Source organism: Pseudoliparis swirei, chromosome 16 (assembly GCF_029220125.1).
Source record: "Pseudoliparis swirei isolate HS2019 ecotype Mariana Trench chromosome 16, NWPU_hadal_v1, whole genome shotgun sequence".
NCBI classification, from domain to species: domain Eukaryota; kingdom Metazoa; phylum Chordata; class Actinopteri; order Perciformes; family Liparidae; genus Pseudoliparis; species Pseudoliparis swirei.
In genome coordinates, this window is record NC_079403.1 from 16,010,161 (window position 1) to 16,027,195 (window position 17,035).

A 17,035-nucleotide genomic window follows, 5' to 3' on the forward strand; every position below is an offset into this window, starting at 1 on the left:
TTAGTTAATTCCTAACATCATCATAAACACATATTCTGTAACACCCTGTTCTGTTTCTCTTGTGTTCCGTGTCTCCTATGTCTCCTCTGTGTCTTCTCTGTCTTAATTGTTTAATTCCCTGCACCTGCCCTCAGCCACTCTTGTCTCGTTACTGTCTGATGTCGTACACCTGTTTCCCCCGTATATATTGTGTCAGTCTTTCCCTTGTCTGCTGTCGGTTTGTCGTCTATAGTTCCGTGTCCTTTTCCCGTCGTCCTGTCCGTGTTCCTGTCCGTGTTCCTGGTTCAGCCTGTTTTCACTGCCTGCCCCGAACCTGGATTCTCTGCCTGCCCCGTTTGGACCTTGTTTTTTTGTAAACTGTTTTGCCTCATTAAAGAGTGCTTTATTTATTTATTTATATTGCGTCCAGCTTGTCACTCTGCGCCAGAGCCGTACCCCGTCACAAGAACCTGACATATTCAACAACGCGGTGCAAACATTTGACAAATGTATTACTTTTCCCATAAAAAAAACAACACTACTTGTACTTCATGGTAAAACCTAAAAGTGGAAAAGATATTCTCTATTATTTTTCGACACATAAGTTTAATCGTTATTATTATGATTTAAAAAAACCACTCTTAATGTTCAGGCACACATAGCCACCAAGACCCAGAAAAGGCTCTGTGGAAGGACACCATGACAGATACCTCGACTGACACTCATTCACCATGATGAGTGATTCTTAAATGACTGTACGCTCGCACACGTGAGCTGTGAGCCCCTGATGCAGAGGGGGTTTGTTGGGGTTTAATCAAGCTGTCTGATTAGATGCGCCCACAGAGAAGCACCTTTCTGTCCTACACCAAAACACTCCTCAAGGTCATATGCAAATGCACCGACGACTTCTTACCGGCTTTAATTCTTTCAAGTGGTAATATGAGATTCATGTATTTTTTACAATCCATGGTTCTAAGCGGTCATTGTTGTGTGTGTTTTTTGTACTCTGCAGTTCCCAGAGGACGAATGTGTTTAAAAACAATCTTGAACATCTTTTGCTGTCCCAGGTCAAGGTTATTGAGAATAGATGGAACCATCCAGAAAGCATAAAAGTTTCATCATCAGGATAACAATGCACATATTGTCTTGGAGCTGCCGGCAGCGCTGTACTGGTACGCTGTTGTATTCACGAGCAAGTGAGCTGGACTTTCACTCGATGCTTTGTGTCTCTAACTTGTTCTTGGTACACATCCTCAGGATCTGTTCTGGGCCACGTGGCGAATCTTCACTTTCCTTTCCTCGGGTCAAACGTACTTCCTCATGCCACTTCCTCTTGGCTGCTCTTGAGACCCTCAGGTCCCTAAACCCTGTTTGTTTTGCATTGATACAAACACAAGTATAGTTCGTTTTCATGTAAGCATATGCTATTTTTACCCATTACAGTCCAGGCTGTTGTCTCCAAGTTGCCAAATTGCATTCAACATCATGGGCAGCGATTCCAAAACGTGCATAGGGGTTATTCGGTCTCCATCCCTCTTTTTTTATTTAAAATGGGAGCAGCACAGTGTCCCAAAGTATGTTCATCTGCACAGTGTTCTCCCTGCCCGGGGACATGCCCAAATATAGTCGATCTGGGTTTGTTTGGGATAGAGTTATTGGTGGATAAATTATAATATAGTCGTCCGCTTTCAGTGTTGATTTTTGAAAATATATTTTTTGCTTAAAAAAATGAATTGACTCACAGACTCCTCATTATGAGATGATTCCACTGTATGATAATGTTTATGGTCATCTGAGTTTAATGTGCTCACATTCTACAGCGGAGGCAGATGGGAATGTCACTGGTTTGTTAAAGTGTTGGACACATTGTACCTGGTGTGGATGCTGGATGACATGGAGACAGGTAACTGTTTCACTTTGAGTCCGTAAGATACGTTGCTCTGTGGTACTGTCCATGAACACAAACTGTGAGGAAATGGACGTGTGGTGTCGCAGTATTTGAAAAGTGTTAATTTGCCTTTCCTAAGTCCCTTTGAGCTTTGTGCTCCAATAACAGTTGAGCAAGCTTGAAACCCCGCAGGACCTTGGTCCACTTTCCCACTTCCTGTTATACTTTAAAATGAAATCACATTACATTGATGTCCCACTCTTTGCAGACGCTTTACATTGTCTATAATACAGTTTCGAGGAACTTCCATGTTGTGTGTTTGGCGGTCCCTGTGGACAGACGCGGTAGTGCTTCTGAGCATTTCACTGCAGCAGGGTCCGATAGTCTGCCTCGCATCGTCCTGGTGCCTCCTGTCACTACAGCTGGCCCAGCAATCCTTCCTGTAGCTGCTAAAGGACACATTCAGCTACAGTTTTCCACCATCATGACCGAACCAGCCATTGTTTAACCACACAAACATTTTTCGTTTTGACAAAAAAAAACAGGAAGTGATATTTTTCATATACAATATATTTATATCTTCATCACTGAAGTCACAGCAAAACAAACATATTTTCAGAAGGCTTTAGAGCAAGTATGGCATGCATAATTATTTCACTCACACACCTGTTTGTGTCCTTGGGGATTCACGAAAGCAAGAAAAGGCATTTTCTGCTGCTCAGAGACGCCCCTTAATGAAGGTCTGCCTCGGCAACAATCTAGATTCTAGGTTACCGACTGCATGCGCTCATCAGCACCGACCAGACAGAAGGGCCACTCTCCGGTGGTTGGCGAGAGTTTCAGGAAACAAATACTGTTATACTCATTCTCCCTTTTCACGAGAGGCTTCAACGATAACACGTCACTCCGGTGTCAACTCCTCCAGTCTCTAAGACAGGCTTCTCTTCAAAAATGTTCGGCATTGTTCTTCTTCATGTATTGAACAATTCTACTTGTGCATCTTTTTCAGCATTGTCCTCTACATGACCAGACTAGCTGACGCGGGCTGGAATTTGGTTTGCTCAAGGGAACTTTAATTCCAGTACATGAGAAACAAAGAGGGAGGTTTTCGTTGAGCTGCCAACCCACCACACTGTGGTACCCAAACTCTGGAGGTTGCCCAGTGGTTGAGTTGCCAGCCCGAGACACAATACGGCTGATTACCCCTTCTTAGCAGTGGACTGTATTCACAGCACCCAGAGATGCTCTTTCGTTCTACCAATAAAAGGGAAGGTACTGGAATGTTGGCTAATGATGGCACAGATGACCCTCTTGTCCATCTTGTCCCTCATTTGTAGTTAGCGGGCAGCGTGAGTCATCATTCTCTCCCTCAGGCCGTCACCCTTTCCCTCCCGTCTCCCACTACATGGTGTACCTGCAGGAACATCAAACATACCAGGAAGTAGTGTACCTGCTTTGAAGGTGAACAATGGCACAGTGATAGTAAATCTCTAACCTCCATCGCATTCTCTTTCAAGTGAAAAAAAAACTTCAAATAAATCACATCACTATCTGTCAAGAGTGTTCTTGTTTTTTTATGAAACAAAGGAAACAGGATGGATTATTTAGCTGGCATTACGGATTGAAAACTGGACATATAAGTATTTGTTGTTTTGACGAGTAATCCTGATATGACAACACAATGTGTGTGATCAGGCTGTGAAATCTGATCTGCCAAATTTCAAATAGACAGTTGATTCAAAATGATGTTGTGTGATTTAAGACACCTCGAGATTTAAATTGGTTCATATTATAGACTAGAACAATCTGTAATATTTGTATAAGCTAAGGAAGGTAATCAGCCACTCATCTTTTTCGTGAAAGAAAACTTTTAATGCGAAATATCTTAATTTTACTAAAATTAAGATATCTCGATAAAATGAATAATGGCTAAAATTATTTTAGCCATCATTCATTTTATCGCTTGTGCTTCTTTACTGTGTGCCATGTTAAAATGTAACATATTCTCAAATATAGTGTGACATTAGAGACTTTTAGAACAGTGTTTAAATGGATTTATGTTCTATGAGAATTGAACTGAGATGATGCCACCTGTGTGAGCAACAGCAGCGGGAGGAAGACACGCCCACAGCGTCCTGAGGTCTACACAGGTACAAGTGAAAATTCCTGTGTGGAGCACAGATGAGCAGAGCCTTCAAAGAAAGAATAAAGCCCAGAAGTATTTTCAGACAGACCTTCGCATGCTTGTGTCACAGTGAAGCACGAACTCAGCGGAGGTTGTTGTGTTCAGGGGTGGAATATGATGGCACGTTGTCCCGCCGGCTCAATAATACAAACGACTGAATATAGAAGTGCAGCGATTTGGACTAACAGATTGTTTGTTTTCTGTGTCACTGCGGTGTGTGTAGTATCAACCTGAGTACACACTGGCTGTTTCCCACGTGAGTGTGTGTGTGTGCTGTGGACAAACGCAGACTGCAACCGCCGTGCTAACAATCCTGATGGACTGAACCAACGTGGGTTCAAATACAAAGTCACAAAGCTCACATGCCCAAACAAATGCTGTTTAGAAAAACAACAACTATAAAACAGGTGTCATCCTCTCATCTCAGAGTGGTTGTTGAGCCGCTACATTTAATGAATCAAAGATGTTACTGGCGGTCATCTTTGTCACATTATTGTCCCCTAAAGGTGAATTTGCTTTGGCGGCAATCGCTCCGTGCACCAGGTATTGGCTCGCATGTCGTCTTTTAAAGGCCGTTCTACCAATGCTCCCTGTTGCTTGTGTTGCACTAATAAGACCCGGAGACAGCTGTGTCGTCAGAAATAGAATTGATTCAGTGCCATGCCCATGGCCATGCACCTGATGTGTAAAAAATGGTTCCAGACATGTGAGACTTGCAGCTTTTACTTGTGTAAACCACTCTGGGGAAAGGAAAAAGCCCCTGACTCGTTGTTTGAATGACAAATTAAAAATGCGTCGCCAGTAGAGAACGTGTCAGTCATACCTGGTTCAAATGTAGTTTTTTTTATCATACTGCAGTTTTTATTGATTTCTTAATTCAGCCTGAGTCATGGCTTGTTGTCCTGTCTGCTTTGGATACGCTGCTACAGCATTACTAAGGCATTCCAGCCAGCCGTGTAGTCTTTACATGTGATTATTTGTCACTCCTATTTTAAATCCATTAACAGAATAACCGGTTACATTTGGCTGTGGTTCCCAGATGCAGGTGCATCGCTCCACGGCCCAGGAAAAGATTCTCTGTTGCCAAACTGTCACCTCAAACCTTCTGTACCCATGTGATGGGGAGGGCTGGTGTCACTCCCGAGTCTCGCTGGCATGAGAGCCGTGTTTGGCATCCATCAACCGCGTTGAGCCACGGTGGAGTTTCACTCGCTGTACATCTCTAACGTTCCCTTCTCACAGCTGGAAAATCATCATGAGTGTCAAGTATGTTAAAGTACTGAGGGGAGGAAAGCTTGAGTTCCAATTGCTTAACTTCGTTCCGCGGCACAATGTTTCCCCTTAAGCGAGATGTCACCCCTCGGTCTCACTTCTCAATCACTTTGTCTCCCTTGTGGTGTCTCACTCTGCTGATGTGATGGGGCCCAACGCCGCGTAAAACGCACCGTGATGATAAAACGGGACTCACGAGATGCTGAAGAAGTCTACACAACCGATGGCCCTGCATACAGAAAAGATGCATGTGTTAATAAAAATTCAAATGTTCCAGTCAGGGTCACAATATAATATGCACACAACACCCACTGCAACAAACACCGTCTTCATGGAGCCAAATAACTCTTTTCTGAGCTTGTCGTTGGATTGGTTTATATTGTAAATCCCCTGTTCCTTTTTTATTGTATTTATTTGTTCATACATGTCAAACTTAACTTCCTAAAAACATCAACATATGTTTCTTCTTTATGACAATAAAAGACGGTCTACTTTTTCTTTTAATAATTACCTGCGTTTCCAAACATTACAGGAGCTGACGGGGACATTTCCCCCATGGAAATAAAAGGATACAACACCAATGTGTTCCAGCCAGGTAAGGATCCCAGACGTGACATACTTAATCTCCAGCAGGGAGACGTATTACCCCGGTAACATCACCGTGGAAACTCCAACGTCCTGGTCTCCAAAGGAATCTGTACCTTTTGAAAAATGGAGCCTTGAAAGTATTCATTAGTTAGCCAAGCATTGAGATGACCCTTCTAATGCTGAGGTGATTATTAAAGAGGAAAGAAGTGGGCCAGAAAAAAAGAAGACTTTTTCCAAAGTCCAACTATTTCAGTCGAGCTCTGCGACGGCTTCTTGCTGAGCAGCAGCTTTAGTATCCATTTATGGACATACTGTACGTCTAGTTCCAGTGTGGAGAAACCACTCAGCGCCACTGTAGGAAAAAGAAACGCTGATCAATAAGTGCTGTGCGCGGTTCAATAAATGCATTGATCATCACACAAACACACACATCACAACCGTAGCGGGAATTGGAGTGCTGGGGCAAGGTCAATACCTTTCAGTCCGACCCAACGCAAGTCTGCCTGGGCTTGTTTTCGCTTGCCCTCTAAAACGGGATCAGTCATATACGGCGAAACATGCTGGCACCAAATGTTCAACATGTGAGACGTGTGCGCTGTCGCTTTGTGTCTCGAATTAGGATGATTTATATTCCATGATTATGGCAGATTGTCAGCACACGCAAAGTGAAAGAATGTTAGCAGGCAAAGGGGGAGAAAGGCGGCATGAACGATGCACATGTATCCTTTGACGCCCACACATTTCACACGAAGCATTAAATACTGTCGACTCAAATCATGACGCATCTCACGATAGATGAGGATACGAATGCTGTGACTTTTTATTCGGGGTCCGGGACAACAAATGGAGCCATTATCTGTATTCATGAGTGAAGTCCAGGGGAATCGGATTGGGACTGTATTGTATCCTCGAATGGCTTGAACAGGAGTACATATACTGTCATAAACGGGATGAACGATGTCCACTTACCCTCTTTTGCTTTGGCCCGATCCCTGAATGTGTCCACTGTCTGGCTCCTCCCCCGATTCGTATGTCTTTAAAGTGGCTAGAATCAATATTCTTAGATGAACAATGTATCACATGACGACTTGTCCATGAAAGGCGTCGTTCTGCTCCTGGTTTTAAGGTGACGCATGCAGTGTTTTTTTATTTTCTATCATTTTTAAAAATAATTTCAAAAAGTCTTTCTGTGTTTTTATTGTCATCTGTAATGCTTTAGGCATACTATCCAACAGCTGAAGTATGAATATACAAACTAAAACAATGCATGACGAATATCCCTAAAGTCTGCTTGAGAAACAAGGATGCATCGGATGGCAATTTGACGCCCGAACAAACGGGAAAAGCCTCAACGGACGGCGCATGATTGAGGCATTAGGTCTGCTATTCAGAACTGAAAATAGTTTAGCTCCTTCATTGAATGCAAATGGAAACAACACAGTCCACCTTCAAAGTGTAAAGCTTTTATTCATTTCTGTGGAGGTCTGCGCTCTTAAAACACTTTCCAGTTGTGTCACCTTTTAATCTGCACACATCTGCCCAAAAACATTGTCCCCTTGAGCTACGGTGGCTTGTGAGTGACACATACGGTTATTACATTTCAGGAGAATCCAGGCTAATTACAGCGGAGAACCAACGAAACATTCATTGCCTCTGTAACTGAAATGCCTTTGTTGAGTTTTGATTCCCCACAGATAGGCTCCACACAGTTTTTGCCACAGGGCAGGAATAAAAAATATATATCACTTTCACAAAGCCCATTACAGGGGGAGATAATCCAGTGGCAGTGCAGGGTTTGCTCTGAGGTATTTTGGTGATGCTTCATGGTCGGGTCAGCCAACAGCTGCTGGAGGTGAGATATCTGGGATAAAGTCCCCTCCCCAAACGGCATCAACTCTATTTTAATTCTCCACGCAGCATGGTGCAGTGACACCTGGGCTGAACACATGGTTAAAATTAGGGCCACTGCAGGGGACCTTGACAAACAAGTGACTTTGACTGAATATATTGGGGCGTCCCTGGAGTCAGACAGCTGTGGAGGAAATTGAGTTTTGTTTTAGTTTGTTATCTATCAGTCGCCATTGCTAGTTTTAAAATGTTCTTGCATAAATATGTCCGTAAAATCCGCTTGAGAAATGTATCTATGATTTTCATTGCATGTTTTAAATTTGAACTGATGCTGAGATTTTCTGCTTCTACACAGAAAAACAGAAAATATGTTAATACCTGGAAAAAATATCGGGAACAAATATTCTTCGAAACGACTTGCAAAGCAATCCTAGCACTCACAGCTGGAACCCCAAACCCAGTCTCATAAATTGTCTCTCTTATTTTCATTTCAGTAAAGATGGTGCAGTGCACTGAAGATTTAGGAAGTTTTGAATTTAATTTGTTTTTTATGATTTGGTTGCTCTCGATCAGTCGCAGAGATATGGAAACTCAAAATCAATTAAGTTGGTTTAATTCAGCTCAAACCCAGGTGGGCTCAGGGCATCTTCCCCCGTGGAGATTTGTTACCCACTTAGGGAAGATACATGCACTACTGTTCAACTATATAATATATTTTGGCACTAACTCATCCTGTATATCCAACATCCTATTTTGTATTCATGTATCCTACTGTCTTCATCATTCTTAAACAATAACACATCAGTTATCAAGAATTATTGATTTACCAATTTTTGTTCCACTATTCCGAAGTGGAGTTTACAGACTGATTAATCTGGCAAATCTGCAACACTTTTTAATTCAGCCCATATTAATCTGGGCTGCTCTAATTGCAAATCAAGGACCCCCGACAATGCCAAGTAAATGTGGACTTCAATACTCTGAAATGAATGTCAGGCCAACAGCTGAACATTTACTCAAGGATGTCATTGTTCTAACGAATAGCATAGAGAAGAAAGCAAACTTGCATGTGGCATATGGATGTGCATATATTCTCTGGTAATTAATTATGTCCTATTGAAAACTAGCCTTTAACATAATATACACTTCGAAGTTCCTTTTATGTCCTCACAGTCAAACTTCAAGAAAAAAACAAAACAGGTCTGTTTAGCTGAAGGTGCGGCTTGAATATTTCAAGTTATGGATGAAATGTCGAGTGTCTGACAAGAGCCACTATATAAACTTTGAACACAGGCTCTCCAGAAGACATCGATTGTTGTAAATATTTAATTCAGTGCCTCCGACAATGCATGCCACTGAAATAAATCTTTACCGGATTGAATTCAAGATAAATGGCACGGAAATATCCCCAGCGCTGATGCACAGACTTTCGTGCAGTTGTTTTGTCAGGGCGGCCGCGTCGAGGGGTTGTGTTCCACAGATCACATGCGAGGTTATCCGACGTGTCAGCGCTTCTCAAGCACCCCCTCAAGTGTTTGTCTCATATTATATGTGCAGATGTGAATGCGATAACAATACACTATGGAAAGGCTCTCTAAGTACCGGGAGTGTTTTTTTGGTATAAAAGTCGTAAACTAATGTTGTTCTTTAACTTTCAGTTTCTGCAGTTGGTACAAAAACTGCAGTATTTAGTTCCCACCAGAGAAGAGCTGCCACCGCTGATCCACACTGACCCTCCTCTGCACAGACAAGAGGCTCAATGCTACGACACGCTGGAGAAAATACAACAGAACACCATCAAAGATGTCCTGAGATTCGTTACTCATTTTACTGAAATGTTAATGTAGCCTCAGTATGCTGTGCAGCTGTAAGATGACGGCAAAAGTAAATAAGACATAAACTGTAAAGTATTATAAGCTGGTTACATTTTAAAAAGTAAAGTTTCCCTGCAGCTGCCTTAACCCTCCTGGTACCTTAGGGTCAATTTGACCCCATTCAATGTTTAACCCTCCTGTTACCTTTATATTTACTGACATATTTTACCCTTGGGGTCAATTTGACCCCAGCAATTAAAACCTCCAGAGAATTATTAGAATTAATATTGTTTTCCAAGTTTAAGTGTGAGTTACTTTATGTTTGTTTGTTGACTACCTAAATAGCCCTTTAAATATATAAAAAAGTTGATATTTCTTATATGTTTGACACAGTGAAAAATAGCCTGGGGTCAAATTGACCCGAAAGAACACCGACATTAAACATTGAATGGGGTCAAATTGACCCTAAAGGTAACAGGAGGGTTAAAGCAGTTAGACTGAACTAAATTCTGTAAATTCTATAATAATATTAACAACACGGTCTCTAGTTTCACCAAATAACATCATTATTTTCGTGAAGTTATAAGGAAAGGAAAGAATTGGAATGAGTTGGCAGATGCTTAGAATGAAAGGACTCCGGTTTATCAACACAATCAAGGCAAGAACACAAAGTCTAAAATTCACATCTCAGTTCAGAAACATCTAAATTAACATCAATAAATAATCAACACAGTTACATTTTTGAACTTTTATTCACTTAAATTCTCAAGTGTTAAAGCAAGAACAAAAACATTTATAATGTCCTTTGGTGGGATTTTATTACACTCTATTAATACTGTATATGTAAACTGATATTCTTTGATGCCAGCACGTTTGCCAATACAAAGGAAAATCAACTGCACAACTAAAAGTAATATTGACAAATAAAATAAGTGAAAGAAAGAAATGGAAATCATAAGAAAACCATAAACAATTGCTTCTGCATTTGGATGTTTTTTAAATAGATACATTAAAGGTTGCCTTTTTTTCAATCACAGTTCGGCAAAGATACAAAAGGATTACATCAGTTTTAATTGTAATTTATTTTGCTCTGTCGAGAAAAGAACTTGATGGTTTTTCTCTGCACTTCTCGTCTGCTCGGGTGAAAAAACTATCCTCGGACCATAATCGCAGGGAGCGTGGCGGCTCTGAGATAGAAAAAGAATCAGACGGCTTTATTGGAGTATCTTTTTGCAGGAGGGGGTGGGAGGGCGAGGGGTTTCTTTACACAATGTGCATCACTAACATCGGACAAAAGAATCTTTCAACCAACGAGGGTTTACAGAGTAACGTTCACAAAAAGCACAGGTCTGTGGCAGCATGGCGAGGGGGTTTGGTGTAGGGAGGATGAACAGGAGGGCGGATGAGAGAGCTCGGGGGAGGGGGGAGGAGGAGGGGGGGGGGACAGAAAGCTAGAGAGGGATCAATGTGGGCAAGGTTTACTTTCTATGTGTCACAAAGTGGCAGTCCGGACAGATTTCCTTCTATCTACAATGCACTGACAGCAAAGAATGCTTCACGTGTCTCTTCCTCTTTTCTTTCTCTTTTTTCGGGGGCCAACCGGTGAGCCGCTCAGCGCGGACAACTTCTTTGAGGTTTCTTCAGCGTCAGTCCAGCCAACATTAACTCGCAGAAGCGTCCCGCGGGGCTCGGCGGCCACTGCCGGCTCGTTCGAGTGCTGATTGGTCGCAGCTGTTGTTGCCGTGGCAATAAGAGGGGAAGTGAACGAGTCCGCCATCTTCGGTTAAGCTGCAAGGAGCTCCTGGTACCTGGTATGGCTTAGAGGGGGAGGGGGCCTCATTGTTCTTTGCACATTTTACTCTTATTAGGCAAACGCTCTTTTCTTCTTTTTTTTCTCTTTTCTTTTATAATATCTGCCATTTTTAGAAGTATATGTATGTTGTATTCATTTCTATATATTCTTTGAAATTAAATAAAAAAAATATGTTGCACTCATTCGACTGGCACATTCCCTTCATCGGCAGCGCGAGTGTCCATTGAGTCCGGCGGCGGAGAAGCTCAGAACAGTCCAGAAAGCTCGTGGTTGTTCTGGTTTAATGGTTGTTGATTATCTTAAAGGGAGGGGGGGGAGGTTAAAGTGGAGGAGGCGTGGAGTTTATCACTCTCACCAGGTCATGGGTCTCTCAGCAGCAGGCCTCTCTCAGCACTGCCGAGCCCAGCAGCAGCAGCAGCAGCAGCCTTGGGGGCGTCAGGGGGGCCTGGCCCGAGTTGGGGCCCCCGCAGCCACCCAACTCCGTCTCGCAGCGGGGGCTCTCACACAGCAGACCTGTGTAGTCTGAGGGACAGCTGCAGCGGACGTTGTTGACGCACACCCCGCCATTTTGGCAGCGCAGGAGCTCGTTGTCACAAACCCGGGCTAATGCAAAGACAGGAGAGAGGATGACAATCAAACACTCAACGCCACGTGTGGGGGACCCTTTACTTGAAGCGTCCTGTGCTGCATCCAAAACACGTCATTATCAAATCAATTTCATATCATTAAATGATCTAATCCTCATTGAAATTAAAGTGATCCCTGAAGGGGGACTTAGGAATTCAAAAGGTTTTCTTCAAGTAAAGTGGTACCGGATTTTATTCGCTTTAGCTCAATTTCGAGAGGGAGAGTGAAGCATTTTGGGAAACGGGCTTATTCGATTTCTTTCTGCAAGTTTGAAGAGAAGATCAATACAAACTCTTTTTATGCGCTGTCAATATGGCGCTTGAGACAGCAGTCAGTTAGCTGAGTTAATAACTATTTTATTAACTACAAAATCTCAAGTGTAAAAAAAACATTTCTGTTTAATGAGTAGGTTTTTGTGCCAGAAACTTCCTGAAATCTCTACTGGTTGCTTGGTAATATCTCCTAGTAAATGGTCACATATGGGCAAATACTCACCTCTAAAAAGGCAAATTTAACATTTATGATGCGAGACGAAAGCAAATAAGCTGATTTCCCAAAATGTAGAACTATTGCTTTGACATTATATTATATTATATAAAATAAAATCCCTGATATGCAATGTAAATTATTCTGCAAGGCAAACTGCAGTTCAAGCATGCATCTTAATTACATCAGTAAACATTTTACTATAGCAGGTTAGTAATGTTAGTCTAAATATTTCATTAAGAACACATGTTAGAGACACTATGTGTAGAATTTGAAACTGTCTACCTGTGGTAATACCAAACAATACATTGGTTTTCATAAGGATTTTCTCTTTTTTAATACAAAAACATGCCATCACAATAACCTCAAAGATGGCATAATAACATCTTAGACAAAGTGGGTTTAAATAACTCTTATCACATCTAGTATTCTAGTGTGCTTTTCATTTGAAAATCTCCTTATATTGCACATGCAATCAAACAGTATGGCAGAATAATAATATTCATAATAATAATAATTTGTTGTTATGTAAACGTAATCATTCCGCCTGCTGTGTGAGTACATTTCCTTTCCGTCTACATTTCTTTCATAACAAAGCTGCCGAAAGCCTCGTCCCATCAGCGCTGTGGCTGCAGAGAAATCCTCAAAGCCTGACAGGCTTCCCCCCAAACAGCACTGTCTTTAGACAAACCCAACGTCAGGTGAAAATTGGTGTATATTTTTTCGAGCTGGGACACCGAGGCCACTCCATTCCCAGCGGAGGCAAGCTGTCAGGCAAGCTGCAGGCAAACAAAGTGGCGGCGCACAAACTAATAAACCAACAGAGACAAATAAACAGTGATAAACACAGGGGCCACTTCTGCCCATTCCAGTGCTTCATGGGAGAGGAAAACAATGTGGTGAGCAATCTACGAACTCTACGGGACATAAATATCACAATAACAAATATCCGGCCTCTCTCCTGATACTGGGGATTGGACGCATGCTGTCTCCCAGGAATCGCCAAATGGGGCTTTGATGGGAGGCTTGTTAAGAAACATTGACTCTGTGAATCCTATTTGTACCCCGTCTGTTTTGCCGGAGAAAGGGGACCTGCTGCTTGGCTCGGTACGTTCTGCTCCAGGCCACAGCTCCCCAATCACCATACGCATCTCGATCCAAATAAGACATCTGAACTCCAGCGTTGTCTTTTTTCTTTCTTTCTTTTTTTCGACTGACATATCAATTTCATGACCGACTCAACCACTCAGCAGGAAACACAGTAATGTGTCAATAAAACCACGACCACTGTTTGTTTCCTGCGGAGAGCCATTGTTCTGTTGGTTTTCTCCTCGCGGTGAAGCAGCTAAACTCGGTAATAAAATATCTCCTTCAAGATGACAAGGAAGAACAACGTATTAATTAAAGAGTCATGTTTTCCCCCTCGATGCCTTGATATGATCAGTTCACCGTCGAGACTCCTTTAATTAGACAATGACCTTTCATCCTGTCCATCTTATCTCTCCTCGTTATGTGTTATGTCTTTCTAAAGATATTCATCGAGGTTTGAATTATTTCTGTGCTCTAAATAGATCATAAAAAAACACTTGAGATGATGTGCAAGACAGCATTGTATATGCAAACCTTCTCAAGGTTTCAAGGAGCAACAGGGCAGAGCATGAGGGACCTGCAGGATATGCTCAAGCGATGCAAATGTGATAAGACAAGCACAAATGTTGGCAGCTTTAATAAAGTGCAGCCTGTGACAAAAAGAGCTTTGTGACATTTGCAACATATATAATATTTTCACCCTCCTCAAGGAAGGCATTTCATACTTGGAAGACAACAACACCCTGACTTGTTTATTACGCCTACAGAAGCTTGAAGAGGAGCTTTAAGTTATGATACTTGTCGGGTGATATAAAAGAAGTAATTTTAATCTCCTAATCTAGTTGGTTGAATTGTTTTATTGTCGCTGCAAACTACTTTCAGCAGGAATATTAACTACCAGTATTCAGACGAGTTGGTTTAGGAATAAATGTTGTCCGACGATAGCTGTGTGCGATATCTTCAGCAGCAGAGAAACTGTCACCAGGCTGCACGAGGTGTGTCACGCACTTCTGAGAGACCAGGTTGGATATTATATTAATATTAATCTTGAAAGCAAATCTTAATTTCAAGATGAACCACTACTTTTAAATATTAACTCTGCAGGATGCTCAACACGCCCTCGAACGTTCCCTGGACCTTAAAGTAAACTTCAGGTCGTGGCCGACCCCTGCGGGCAAAAAGTGCTTCACTTGCTGCCAATAAAGCAACGGTGAAGTCCAAAATAAAACAGAGATATAGATTTTTTTTTAAACATGCAGCCGCAAGTTTGTTGAAGATGTAAACTAGAATAGGGTCCATGAGATGAAGGGTTCTCTAACCCCGTGTGGAGGAGAGAGCAGCACCTGAGGGCACACGAAGCACCGGCATGGGGCATTGTGTTTTTGATACACTAAAGATGAGTGAGGAATTATGTTGGAAGCCTGAAAAACTCATTTGGAGGAGGATGAATTCTTCTGAGAGCTCTGCACCTTTTATCTCCCTTCAATCTCTCACATTAACCATTTTCTCGGCATGTAAACAGAGCCCGCACGCGCAGTAAATGACAAGATTTGTAGCGTTTGCTTTTGATATGAGTGATAATATTTAGAGAGGGGACCGATGCACTAGGTGTGCCTTTCTGGGACGGTGATGTGTTTGACGAGAGATTTCAGTTTTAATTGCATTCTTCAGTCTCCATGCAGATCGAGTCTCGTCCATGCACATAAATACTGCATCAGCGGTGGAAGCAAGGGGAAGTCAAGACGGAGAAGTTTTCCAACTATTTCTGCCGTGTCATAATAACTCGAGTGTTAGCCTCTCCTTGGGCAGGAATCATTGCCATGGTTTTCTGCTTTAAACATTTTGTTGAAAACCTTTTTGTGAAGCCAATGTGAGGTCAAATTCAATATTAAATAGTGTGTTTTCCACTTTGGACCCCATTCTTGTTTTAGTTAATATTCATAATTCCTGTGGAAAAATTGCTTTTTAAGTTATCGCCAGAGCATTATGGGATTATCTTCTCAAACATCTACCACAGTGCATAGAGAAATCTATAACCGAGGCAAAAATATTCATTCTTCCACCTCAGTGTACCAGAATGCAATGCAGTCGGAGGCTTTCATCTTTGCAGATTGTCAGAAAAGCAGAGTGTAAAACCGGGTGCACTCTTGAACAGGGCCAGATAAAATGGTGTGTTCACACCAAAGACAAAGACATTTAACTCTACATTTCTCATGCCAGTTGAACCGCGAGTTCATTTGAGTGTTGTTTTTTTCCACTTGCGCAAGACATACTGAAAAGACGAGGAGGGCTTGTCCCTCTGTGTAAATAACAACATTTCATTCATCATGGTCGATATAATCACTTATGTCGTAAAACCAAGCGAACTTGCATCTATCAGTGGTCGGCCACGAGTGAAAAGCTCACTTTGCACTCGGTGTGAAGAAAATATAACACCACACCACTGTTCTTCTTTTTCTCTTTCTGATATTGCTATTATAATCACACATTTATCGCACAGGGAACACCTTCAGTCCGTAAAAGGCATTCTGGGAAATGTATTTAGAATGATAGGTTTAAGGGCAGCCGGCCCGCTACAGAATACATTATAATTTAATCACAAAAGAACACTCATCTTTCATGTAAATAAAACGTCCCCGAGTTGGATTTCTACATTTTGCCTGTGATCAAGTGTTGCTGTATTTCTTAAACCTCTTTACTCTCACTGCGGGAAGAATGGAAGTTTGAGGCTTTGAAGTTGTGAGAACATACAAATACTTCACACAATCATGTTTGTTTGATGTTCTAATCACTGCTTCATAGCTAATCTGACAAATAAAACCACCGATTTATTCTGTGCTCGGTGACTTCCCATCTGTTTGACACATTTTCTTTCCACTTTCACTTTCCTTGTTTCTTGTAAACAATTATGTTCTGCTGTACTGTCAGTATCACACTGAGAAATGAGTTTGTATGCATTTATTACATGTTGGCATGTGAACCGTACCAGTGCATGCCTTCCCCTCTACAGTTTGAGTAGGAAGGAATGTATTCACGCTGAATGTATGAAGCAAAAGCGTTGCTTATAAATGAACATCCATCTGTGTGTCCGCAACTTCTAAAACATGCTCATGACTTTAAAGCACTGGCATTGACATGCTGCTAACTAACGAAGGCTAAATAGTATTAGTCAAAACAAGGGTACTGGTATTAGTTTGTACATGTTTGTGTCGAGCTGCATTCACTGCATTCAATAGTGCGTTGTGGTTTATTGTGGCTGCGGTCATGCAGCACAAAGCTCTGGTCTCTTGGCATCTTTGATGATGGTTTTCTCTTTTTACATCAATAGCAGTTCCTAAAAAGCCTTTGCGGTTTTTTTGAGGGACTAACATCACAACCTGTCATGTACAAAGAACCATAGCTCCATCAATTAGTTATATGGATTATATATAATGTGATGTTGGATT

The 17,035-nt window shown here is 41.8% G+C and overlaps 1 protein-coding gene across 5 annotated transcripts in view; it reads right to left on the bottom strand.

The window, feature by feature from the left end:
• Window positions 1-10,307: 10,307 nt before the first annotated feature.
• ntng1a (netrin g1a) overlaps window positions 10,308-17,035 on the bottom strand; it is a 97,525-nt gene continuing 90,797 nt past the window's right edge. For all 5 annotated transcript variants that reach the window (XM_056433887.1, XM_056433888.1, XM_056433886.1 and 2 more), the window contains one exon: window positions 10,308-11,990. In XM_056433887.1, coding sequence (XP_056289862.1) covers window positions 11,758-11,990 — 233 coding nt within the window. In that variant the 3' untranslated portion in view covers window positions 10,308-11,757. The remainder of the gene's footprint in view (window positions 11,991-17,035) is intronic.